Source organism: Chrysoperla carnea, chromosome 2 (genome assembly GCF_905475395.1).
Source record: "Chrysoperla carnea chromosome 2, inChrCarn1.1, whole genome shotgun sequence".
NCBI classification, from domain to species: domain Eukaryota; kingdom Metazoa; phylum Arthropoda; class Insecta; order Neuroptera; family Chrysopidae; genus Chrysoperla; species Chrysoperla carnea.
In genome coordinates, this window is record NC_058338.1 from 87219460 (window position 1) to 87232573 (window position 13114).

General features: G+C 27.4%; 2 protein-coding genes across 2 annotated transcripts in view; both read left to right on the forward strand.

Annotated features, from left to right (window-relative positions):
• Positions 1 to 496, forward strand: part of LOC123293010 (ras-GEF domain-containing family member 1B-like) — a 147360-nt gene extending 146864 nt beyond the window's left edge. Inside the window, exon 10 of the mRNA XM_044873725.1 lies at positions 441 to 496. Coding sequence (XP_044729660.1) covers positions 441 to 496 — 56 coding nt within the window. The remainder of the gene's footprint in view (positions 1 to 440) is intronic.
• Positions 497 to 8330: 7834 nt separating this feature from the next.
• On the forward strand, positions 8331 to 12830 carry LOC123293310 (mitochondrial import receptor subunit TOM40 homolog 1). The gene is made up of 4 exons (XM_044874085.1): positions 8331 to 8608; positions 8668 to 8930; positions 10940 to 11357; positions 12438 to 12830. The coding sequence occupies exons 1-4, from the start codon at positions 8500 to 8502 to the stop codon at positions 12575 to 12577; spliced, it is 930 nt and encodes a 309-aa protein (XP_044730020.1). The 5' UTR covers positions 8331 to 8499; the 3' UTR covers positions 12578 to 12830.
• The last annotated feature ends 284 nt before the right edge of the window (positions 12831 to 13114 follow it).

Consider the following 13114-nt stretch of genomic DNA (forward strand, 5'->3'; position numbering starts at 1 on the left):
ATTTAAAATTAAGTTTAATTTATTTTTTAATTTTCATCATTTATTTCCAAAAATTTAATGAGACGTTTTAAATTTATTTAAAACAAGAACCAAAAATTTTAAATAAGATCTTAAAAAAGGGCGCCAAAACTTCCAGTGAGAAAGAATTATACAACTTTTTCTAACGAAACAACTATGAAAGAATTCGTTATTTTGAAAATTACTTGATAAATTAAACTTATTTTTCATCTAGCGATAAAATATATCTTTTTATAACTGAATTCCTGCCTTCTTTCAAAAATTATGTAAAAAACAGGTCAGTGTGCATTTTATAGTTGCTTATTTATTAAATAATTTTTTTTAAACCAAAGAATTTATATGTTTACAAACCTTATATTTTTTTATATTTTAAAAACATCAAAATTTTTTAATTAATTTAAATTAGCCTTTTTCCTTTGTAGACTTTGGGGGTGTACAAATTCATTTTATGTGGTATGTAAATCTAGCAACAAATTAAAAGTTAATACATTCAAAAGTATAATTTGCAATATTTGTATTTAAATTATTAAATAAATTATAAAATACATTCAATTAACGAAATCAATATATTTAATCTTTGATTGACATTTAGATCATAAATTCATAAAATGAATTTGTATCCTCCCAAAGTCTTCAGAGGAAAAAAGGCTAATTACCAACTAAAATGCATACGACCTGTATAAATACGAAAGTTAATACCAAATATTTTATGAAAAAGTATGGTAATAATTTCGTATTTTACATACAAAATATAGCTTTAAGAGTCAATAGTCTACCGAGTCATGATATTTCAGGTTTCATATAGGCTTACTTAATCTGGAACAAAAACTTAGCAGCGTCACATCTCAGAATTGATTTTCACAGAACTAGCTAACTACATTTATATTAAACTATCGCATAACAATTTAAAATATTGCATACAATTTTCTTACGAATTATTTTTTAGCATTGATAAATCCAATATTGATAGCCATATTCACCAGCCATTTTGGATATAATTGTTTATTTATCATTACGGTAAATTAGCACTTTTGTGATCCTTCTTAAAAATGCTCCTAGAACACCAGAAAACCAAATTTAAGTATTTTTTACATAGATTAGGAATCCGTTGTCGGAGCTGGTGAAAAATTAACAGTTTTTCTTTAATTAACGAAAATACCGTATTTTCTCATAGTATTTTTGCTTTAAAAAATTTTTGTCGGTCATTTTTACAATTTTAGCGCTGACACTTGACGCATAACTCTCATTTTTATCAGCTATTGGAATTCTAATTTGACGCTCAAAGCCAGCCTCAAGCGTCATCATGAGGTTAAATCTTTAGACTTATCGCAAATGGAATGAAGATTCAAAATTGTGATTGATGGCTTTCTAATATGGCAATTCCTAATAAACGATTCGACGACTACTGGCTCTTAAATATATAGGGTGTTTTATGTGAATGTCGCTATTACTATATCGATAATTTTGATTTAAAAAAATTTTTTAATTTTATTAATTTAAGAATTATTTATTTTTTGTAAACTTTACTCACGTTGAACACCCTGTATATAATTTTTTTATACATAAAAAAAATCAAATATAGCACAGCTTGTTTAAAAAAAATTTATATGAATAGAGTAATATATAATATATAATTAGATATTGTAATGTATGACTGATTATATAAAATTATATTATATTATATAAGTACCTACATATTAAATCAAAAATGAATATAGCAACAAGAATCGATTCTCCTTAAAGAAAGTAAATTTGTAATATTCAACACAGTACTTAAAAAAATTTTGCATTCTTATCAATGCAAAAAAAAAAATTATTGTTGTTTTTGTATAATTTATTATGAACTCGTGTAATTTTTAAATTATGTATTTTATAGTACAGTCAAAGGTGTAACAGACTAAGGAAAATGAAATAACTTTTTGCTAAAACCTGATGGAATGTGTTTCATAGGTGTCAAATATCATTCGTAAATCATGAGTAAGTAGTTGCCCAAATGTTTTTTTGTTAATAAACAATAAATTGTACGATAAATGAAACGTTCCATGTAAAAGTTTAATTATTAAATAGGCAACTTGTATTGCGTATATGTTATATATGTATAAGATTAGTGTTTTTTATGGCTGACTATTTGTCAAATAATCGAAAAACTCTAATACATGTATAACATATACGTAGCACAAGTTTCCTATTTATTGATTTTTTTAAGTCAAATTTTACATGAACAATTTCATTTAACTAACAATTTATTACACACACTTAAGACATCTAAAAAACACATTCCACCACGTTTTATACAAAATTGTTTACCAAAATTTATTTCATTTTCTTTTATTAGCCGATTTTTGTAATATCTTTTACTGTATTTGTTTATGTATTTTTTTTTATATTACAGTCAAGTCAAAATATTTTTTATTTACCATAAGAACTTTGCGTTTAAACTTCGTCTAATTAAACTAAAAATATTTGGAATTCACTGGAGAACATCATATCCAACGAAAATTGAAACCAATCTTTCCAATGAACACTTTTCAGTAAATTGTACGTAATATGTATGTAAAGGAAAGTAATTCTTACGTGAATGTGATTCAACCAAGAAGACAAGAAAAGAAGGAGAGTTAACTCTGGATCGCGGGCAATGCATTCGATGGGTCTATATTGTCTGGCACTTGTAAATTCGTTTATCTGAATTTGGTGGCGCTAATTGTATCTCACGATCATGCGTATTGGTTCTACGCAACTTCATTTATACTATGATTATACGCGACGGTTGTGAGATTCAATCTGCACCGCCAAATTCAGACATCGAACTTGCAAGTGCCGGACAAATTCGTAAGAAAATTTTGTAATAATTATTATTTTTAAAGGAATCAAAACGATATTGAATTCATTTACTTACGCCGACGAAAATGTTATTTACTGAATAGTAAACGTTGTTTGCGTAAGGTTTTCTCCGTTTTTTTTTTTTTTTAAATCTTGATTTGTGAGCCCTTTTTTTGGTACTCTAAATCATGAATAAACCGGTATTTTATTTTTAAAATAACTACACGAGGAAAAAATTGGAAAGAGATTTTTCAAAATAATGTCAATAGAAATTGTTATGAAACTTGACTGTATTATTTCGAAATTTTATTTATTTGTGAAATGATACTCACTAAAAAAGTATAAATTATTTTATGTTATTGTAAATTTTTTATTATAAACTTTAAAACAGATATTTTTGTGTACGATATTTTTTCTGAGACTAGAAATAATACACATTCTAAAAAATTTCAAGGAACGAGATACATTTATCAATTTTTTAATTAATTTAAATTTTAAGTCGTCTCATAAACAGATTTTTCCAAATCAGAAAAACAATGTGCACTCCAAAAGAAATTAACTATGTAAATTTTCATACAATTTGATAAATTAAATAATATTGCAATATTTAAAAACAACATGATACAATCTTAAATTTTTGTAAAAATTAATTTTATGTTAAAATAATTACTGTATGTATATTGACCAAATTTTTTGTATATTTCATGAACATAAAAAAAAATGCGACCAATTTTAAATATAATTTTAAGTTATGTTTTTAACACATACAAATACAGTACAATCATTTTTGAAAATTAGATTAAGGTATTTCTTTCGGAGTAAGAGAGTACGCGGTAACTTAGAAAGAAAAAAAAAAGACTCTCATTCATTGCTCGTCTGAGCACACATCACAGCAGTGAGCATCTGGTCACAGGACAGAAGTGAATTGTACTACGTTGTTGCTTGTACAATTCATTTCTGGATTAGACTTAATATTCGTCTAAAAGTAATCTTTGTTTATTGCTTTTTCGTAAACGATACGGTAAATTACATTCTATCTAGACTCACAGCAACCTTAACTTGTTTAGTTACATATAGTGTGTTCAATACAAAAGTATCCACCCTTAATAATTCTTGACTTTTATCCACCCTTAATAACTCTTGATGTGGTTATTGTTTTGAGTAAAAGCACGTCGATTTAGATATCGAGGGGGGAGTTAAGAATGGTACCTAGATAATTTTAGGTTTCATTCCTTCACTCCTAGCAACCCAAACTTTGAAATTTCTAATGGCACCCCCTACCTTGTTATACCTCATTCGAAAGGGCAATCATGATAAATAAAATGAAATCAATCGATTGGTTCCTAAGATAGACTACACATGGATGGCATCGCAAGTGTATCATATTTCATATATGCGCGTTTTTACACCCTCTACGAAAGGTAGTCCAGCGAGCACCGTAATACCTAAATTTACTCATTTACGTCGCCACAAAATTACTTTCAGCTTAATATTTAATTTTCCTTTGCTAAGTGATCAAATTTTGATTGTACTGTGTTTATTATCTTCACAATAAAAAATAAATATTTGCCATACCTTGACATAATTATAGTGCCACAAGCTAATAAATGACATTCGTTTATTTTCTTTTGTAATTCCATTTTAAGTATTTACGCTACGTACGTTAATTAATGACATCAAGATGCTACTGCGATGTGACTTCACCAACATGTTGTTGAATACATGGTATAAAATGTCAACCCGTGTTAATAGATCTTGATGCCTTTAATAAACGAACGTATTCATTATTAAAATGCACAACACATTTCCAATTACACTTGTATGTTTTTTAAAATCAATTTTGAAAATGAAAATTTATTATTTTTAAAGTGATATTTATTTTGAGATAAGTATTTTGGGTTTTATATTTGCTTGCCAATTTTATTCATCCTACTTTTTTTAATATATTCATCTATTTGGTCTTTTTGGATAGAAATATGAATAAAAAAATATTTTAAATATTATTATTATAAGTGTTAATTTTTAAAGTTATTACATACTTACAAAAAAATTCATTTTTTAAACAAATTCAAAAAAAGAAATATTTGTTATAATTTTTATTAAGATCTAATTCTCCCATCAAATTAGATGAAATTTAATAGTTTTTCCGCAGTTTTTTTAGAATTTATTCAAAAACTATGCATTTTAGGGAAAAACTCTTGTTCAAAATTCAATCGATATGCATATAGTTTTTTTTTTTATAATTTCCACCACTAGAGGGCGGAAAACAAACATAAGTATGTATGCCTCGTATATATTTATTTAGATACCGATTTTTCCGAAAATGCGATATATTTTTTTTTTTTTTGGTAACTGTATTTAAATGAAAATTATGTGGGAAGCCTTACCACAACCAATATTGTGAAGTTTGACTTGTTTGGGCCTAAAAATTAAAAATAATAAATAAATCTACTACTACCAAAAAATAAATAAATAAATCTAAATCATCTATCACCTCCTTTTAAAATTGGTACTTATTTGATAAAAAAAATGTTTATACATATTTCTGTCTCCAACAAAATAATATTGCACTTTTTTGACGACATTTACAAATTTTTTAACATACACACTTACATTCCTGATACAAATTTTTGATAGGTCAGTTTGTATTTTTTAATTGTCTATATACTAATAATATTCTTTTTATATGCAATGTATTTAAAAATGATATAAAAAAAAGAAAAATCTATAAAAAAAATTAATATTTGAAAAATTCAAGAGATCACAAAAGACTTACTTTTATCAGTATTCTAGTCATTAGTTTTAAGTTTTACTAAACTTTAATGTTGTATTTGTAATATTGTAAAATAAAAACTATACATTTGTAAAATGTAATTCTTGTTTAAATTATATACTATATAAAAATAATTACAATTTTATTTCTTGTCACATACCTATCTTCTTATCTTTTATAGTTTTGGAGAAAATGGACACAATTTTGTTATAATTTAACAGAAAAAATTACATATATAAGTACAAGTAAGTATGATACATCTTTTGTCTTTTCATTCAATGAACAAATCAGCGAAGTCTAACTGGATTAGTTTTTTTTATTAGTGGCGCTGACTTTTAAACGTTAAAATCCCGCGGCAAATCAGAAATTTGACTTATAAATTTCATAATTTCAACAGTATTTTAGCGTAAACACATGCTTAGTTACCTAAATTAGTAATATTTTGGCGTAAACATGTACTTAGATCCCTTTTATCTGATTATGTTATATGTTATATTATCACCCAACTCGCTCTGAAACGAAATATTTTCGAACAAGATTTTAGGAGATATCTCATAAATTACTCACCCCATCGTAAAATGAGTCATCATAATTGATCAATTTTTGAAACAAAAATTTTTGTTATGATTTTCTCAATTTTTTTAAAGGGAATCAAGGCGATTTGCATAAATAAACCTTTTCTAGGTTTATTAAACAAAAAGGTACAAAATAATTATTTTTAATTAATTATTTTGTACTTTTTTGCTCTTAATTTTTAGTTTGTTTCATTGTTGAGTGTTTCCATTTTTTTTTTTCACTTGCTCCGACTCATAAAAAATTTAAATTGTCTCTTACCAAAAATTTTCTGAATCAGTTTTTGAATCATACATTTTTTAGATTTTCAAACCTTCACTTTCTCAAAAGAGCCAACGGTTGTCGAGCCAACGATCAAAATAGTAAATATAGGTACATTGCAAGTAGGTAAGTATTGTGAAAATGATTACCTAAACATTCCAGCGGAATTCAGTTGATCGCGCTTCGTAGATTGCAATTTATTAGTGTTACTTTATTCAGTAATGTTTTTCAAGACTGCTATGAAAAATAAAATATAGATACCAGAAAGCTCCGCATAGTGTAATTGGTAAAGCTTCCAATAAAGCTCAGTTAGGTTAGGTTAGGTTAGAGTGGCTGTCCTGGGGTGGAACACACTTAGGTGGGACACCATAGGATCGATCCGTTGTGATACTGAAAAAAGATTGGCCCATCCCCGACCACTTCTCCATCTACCATTTGGAGCTGTTTAAGCACAATAGGACTGCTTTGACGCTAACGGACTTCAGGTCGGAGAGGTCGTCAAAAAAGGCTGGTTCAAATTAGCTCAGTTAAAACTAAACAATTAACTGTAGGTAATTGGGCCAAAAAACATATTTAAATATAAATCTACTTATGTATAATTACTGTATAAATGACCAAGTTGTTGCAAATACAGCATAATTAAAAAAATAATAATAATATGAATCCCCAATTCAAAGTATTATAGTATTAACCAGGGTTGTCAGATGTGGCGATTTCTCACCATTGTGGCCCCTAAATAGCTAAGTAGGCGACATAATTTTATCGTTTGGCTACTGATAGCCAAAGTGGCTATTTTTATAGATTGTTTCTTTGAATATTTAATAAGTAGGTTCTCTATATTAAAAAACTTTATTCATTTCAGTAAAAGGTATTTTTTTTCTTTTCCCTCCACTTGACAGCTCTGCATTAACTATTTATGATACTAAAATATGCAGTCATACTAGAAATTTAAATTGCGTGCTTGGCTACTAGCGCGCCGTAAGTTGGCTACTTCGGAAAAAAAAATATCTGGCTACCCTGGTAATAATCATTATTGCCATTACCAAATCAAAGTAGATACGAAATCAAATTCGATTAGAATAACGCTATAATAAATTAGTAAGGCCAATAAAATTTATGAATTTATAGAACCTTATATCAGAGACTATATCAGTAAATATTTTCTGCTTATATTCAATAGCTTTTTTCATCCTCTTATGATATTCAATCTATTGTCATATTCTACACAAAAAGTAGAATTTATTTGAAAGAAATATTATAATAAAATAATTTATTACATTTAAATAAATGGCTAAACAATTAAAATTTATAAAATAATAGAAAAACTCATTGAAATGCATTATTCATTCAATAATTATGATTACAAAAAGCAATCTTTGTCCTGAGATTTGAATAAACAATCGAACAAGCTATGTTCTTAGCGTTTACAAATAACAACTTCCCAAATTGAAAAACGAATGAATTTGTTATTTCTTAATCCACATTTTAAAATTATTATTGTATTTAGAAATTACATTTATCAAAATTCCATTCATTTTCAATTCAAATCCAACCACTGGCAGTGATTTTACAAACAAGAATACGGAAAATAATTATTTGAATAAAAAATATTTTCAAAAATAAATTTTTTAATGAAATGTCATCATAAATCTGTTTATATTTCAAAAGGGTAGCAACATTTTAAAATTTTTTTTGATATTCCGATGTTACGTCATATTTTACGATAAAGGTAAAAATGCTTTTTATTTCATTTATTTATTTTTTGAAACAGTAAAATTGTTAATCAACGAAACACGTTGAGATTATTTTAAATAACCCGCGTCACTTTTAACATATTTTATAGTATGTCCCTCTGGTGAGTCGATAAAAGTAAAAAACATAAAATCACAAGTGTATTGAATTCCTTCTCCAACGTGCAAACTGTCCATTTAGGAATTAGATAATGTGGTCTATCTTTTAAAAAATTTATTATTGTGTTCTAATCCAATTTGTTCGTAGTATTTTGTGCCTGTTTTCATTGACCTTTTTGTAGTGTGTAATATAAATCAAACATAATGGGAAACGTAAGTGCAGCACAAAAAGATTTTGTAATCAAGGCTCCGGGTCATGCAGTAACTTTGGATAATCCTGGGACGATGGAAGACTTACATAAAAAATGCAAAGGTTTGAAAGATAAACAACTTGCAATTATTTTTGTCATAATGTGTTTAAACCTTTTTTAGACGTATTTCCAACATGTTTTGATGGGGCTAAGTTAATGATAAATAAAGGTTTAAGTAGTCATTTCCAAGTTTCACACACAATAAATATGAGTAGTATCATGCCCAGTGGGTATCGATTTGGGGCTACTTATGTTGGTACAAAACAGTTATCGCCAACAGAAGCGTTTCCAGTTTTGTTAGGAGATATTGATCCTTCAGGAAATCTAAATGCCAACATTATACACCAGTTTGGAAATCGTGTAAGGTGTAAATTTGCTGCTCAAGTAAGTTTTAAATAGTTTTGGTATTTTACTGTTTGGGGTTGGATATTTGATAAGTTTTCTGTAAATCGAAACGAAAGTATTTAGTTAATTCATTAATTCGTAAACTAAGCGGTTTCTTGAAACTAATACGAAATTGACTATATATATGTATTCATGTTAAATCAAACGAAAATCCATTTGAGTAATAATATTTCTATCACGGTTTTGGTTATGTTTTCTGTCATCAATGATTACATAATAGCATAAAATATAATTCGATTAGTTTCAATAATTATAATCTTTGTATTTAAAAAAGTGCATATGTTAGTCCTTGATTTAACAGGATTTCTGCATGCCAAACCGTCTTTTTGTTAACGCGACTGTAAATAAAATCTTGAATTTGTTCATGGGCAAAAACAAATCATTTCCTTCTTTTTTAAATCCTTTAAATGATACAACTTTGAAAATTAAGATGCGGAAAAGAAGTGAATTCTTGAAACATATTAAAAATGTTTGTTGCTGTTTTTGTAATACATAGAGTAAAGAAGAGTCAAAAACGAAAAAATCCAGTTGATTTGATTAATGGATACTTATCCACCTAAATATCTAAAATATAAGATATTATAGAAAGTGCTCGACCATTTGTGTAATGGATCCGATTTTTATAGCTCGGATTTTCTTGAAATATAACTAAAAACACTCTAATCAAATTATCTTTCAAACAAACAATAAATCACCAAATCGGTTCTCTCGTTTAAGAGCTAGAGTGTCACAGATAAGTGGTCAAAATTACACTCCTCTATTTTTGCGCCGGGGGTTTATAAAACTAAGTATAGAAAACTTATACGAAGATAAATTTCAGGCCATTTCTTAAAAAAATTGTATTTAAAGGTCAAATCAGCTTGATTTTCGTTACTTAAAAAACCCCCGACGTTACCAGAAAATAAAAAATCGAGAAAAAAATTTCTTTTCTGCAAGTTTGGCGATTAAATCACAAAAATTTTTAATTGGTTGAAAATAAATAATAAGGAATTTTAATACAAAAAAAAAACCATCATTTGACCATTTAAAATGGGGTTTATTAGGTCAAAAATTCTATCTTCCAATGACGTTAAACTTTGACTTTTAATTTTTTGAGTTTCTAAAAATTTATAGATAATGAATGTTTCATACTGGAAAATCGGAAATTATCAGAGAATTTTGATTATTGATTCTTTTGGCCACACTATTTTAGTTCAGTCAAAATTCTAATGAAATAAAAATCATGGAATGAGTCCAAGCTTCGATTTAAAAGTTTATTAAGAAGCATTTATATAGGATGAATCATTTTAATCTATAATGGCTAATAGCAAGTTTTGTAGTTAACCAATCAAAAAATAACTTAAATAAAAATTGTATATTTTGATGTGGACATCATGTTCTGATATCAGATTGGACCTAGTTCTTCGGATTGCTTTAATAGCCAATTTAAATTCTAAAGTGTAAGAGATTGAATAACATTTGTTGGATCAACTAAAAGTTGATCTTCATAGCTTTCGGAGACAATGCGACTTAAAAAAATGACATTATTGCATTTAATCAAAAGAAATTTGCTTTAAGTTTATCGATAATTGTAGGTTAAAGACAGTCGAATTACTAATGCTCTTGACAACTTTTGGCTAAAGAAATTTTCCGTAGTTAGCGTTTTCGATTAAATGCGATTATGACATATTTTTAAGTCGCCCTTCGAAAGTTGACGATTTCCGAAACAATGGTTTAGATGAAAAACGTTAGTTTTTTATGAGGATAGACTTTCTAACTTAAAATGTTCTTCCATCTCTTACCATTTAGGATCTAAATTGACTATTAAAGAAACCCGAAGAAATAGGTCTAATCTGATGTCAGAACATGATGTTCTCCCAGCAACTTTAGTTTTTTAAAGTTATTTTTTTATCATTATAGATTAAAATGACCCACCCTTTGTATATTCATTTCATATGCATTATAAATTAAAGATAATTTTAATACTAAAATATTGATTTTTTTTTTAGGTTCAAAGTAATAAATATACAGCATGTCAGTACTCTTTAGATTATCGTGGCGATGATTACACAGCAACCGTAACGTTAGGAAATCCAAATGTATTTACAAATTCTGGTGTTGTTGTATTACATTATTTACAAAGTGTTTCACAAAATTTGGCATTAGGTGCTGAATTAGCGTATCAAAGAGGACCACAAGTCCCTACTGGTGAAATAGCTATATTAAGTGCTGCAGCACGATATTCAAAGAAGGATTGGGTTGCGTCTGGTACTTTAGGTCAAGCTGGATTACATATGTGTTATTGGCAAAAAGCATCGGATCAACTGCAATTAGGTGTTGAATTGGAAACAAATTTTAGAGTACAAGAATCTGTGGCCACTATAGCGTATCAAGTTGATTTACCCCGAACCGATCTCGTATTTAGAGGTAATGTTTTTATTAATAAATATTAATATGCCATGTTATATATATATTAAAAATCGGGCCAAAATCGAAAAAAAAATTCCTAAATAGTCGGAAATAATTTAGTTTTTATTATTTATTGACATTATGCTCATGATTATTAACTACAAAAATGCCGTATGTCCCTACAAGCCCTGTTAGTTGTAGAACATTTAATGCAGATAAGCTTTTGTAATAATTATTCAAAAGCAGAAAAAGTAATTGGTAGATTAAAAAAATTAACAATGAACATATATTTCAACTTTCTAAGAAATATTTTTCGAATATGTATCTACTAGCTTGATAAGTGATACAAAATGTCAATGGTAATTTACTTTCTTTTCATTTATAGGCAATTTTATTACAGATATTATATACAAATTACATAATGAACAAAATAAAATCTTTTTTTTTTTTATTAATTATAATTGGCTTCAGCAAATTTGCTATACAGCCATTATCCAAATAAAATATACAATTATATTACAATAAATAATAAATAGATTAACATTCAGGAGAAAAATTAACATTCAGGAGAAAAAAAGTGTAATTTAGAAATTAAAAAATAAATTGTTTTCTGGTTTTCCAAAATAAAAAGATGAATCTCAAACACAAAAAAATCATAAAATAAAATCTTAATATTATTTCTCCAGTTTGTATTCCTAAGTGGTACATTTCTAAACGGTGAGGCTATTTGGCGTTATTAGCGAGCACGATAAACTTCAAAATGAGAGGTAAATCATGGAATCTGACCACGAAGGACACACCACATGTGTTTTACCACCTTTTCCGCTAATAATTTCATTTATCAGCTCCTCAAATATTTTGAGAGACTGAGTTTACCTCCTTCATGCATATACCATGCACTACACCAGCCCATCACAACTATTAATTAAATTAATTTTTGTTATGACGGCAAGAATCGAACCTACTATTAGGCATAACGCGAACGGAATTGGTTACGCTTTAACCAACTGGGCTACTAGGATTGACAACATCATAATAAAATAAGAAAAAAAAAATTGAATTTGGTAATAACAGTTTATTTATTAATTTTATTTGTAGGAATGGTTGATTCTAATTGGACAGTTGGAGCGGTATTTGAGAAACGATTGCAACCCTTACCATTCACTTTTGCCCTTAGTGGTACAATGAATCACAACAAAAATCAGTTCCGACTAGGAGCGGGCGTTATAATCGGTTAATGAAGTTTTGTTACAAAAATAGAAGTAGTTAGACATTTTACATGTATATGTGTACATTTACAAATGTATTACATATACATATTTTATTGAAAAATTGAGAAGAGAAATCGTATTCAGATCAAATTCACTGCACATCCTCCTATTTTAAAAGAAAATCTAGACCACCGCCAACACAGACCACCATACAGTTCATTTAAACAAGGGATTTATCAAATCATAATGTCTTTCGTTTTTTTTATTTTGAATTTTGATGTCATATTTGTAAAAAAAAATATTTAAAACTGTAAATGATAAAATTACATCCTACATCGAAAAATCTAGGCTTGTTTATTTTCATTTGTTAATATTTTTGAATTATCTCTTAGGTATTTTAAGAGAAATCGTTATTATAAGAAAAGTGTAAAAGAAATCGTATTGAAAATTTTTGTAAAATTTTCGGCAAATCATTCGATTTCGTAAAAATTTTCTTTTTTTTTTTGTTAGAAAAATAACAGTATACGATACAAAATTGAGCAGAAAATAATATGAAAAATACGG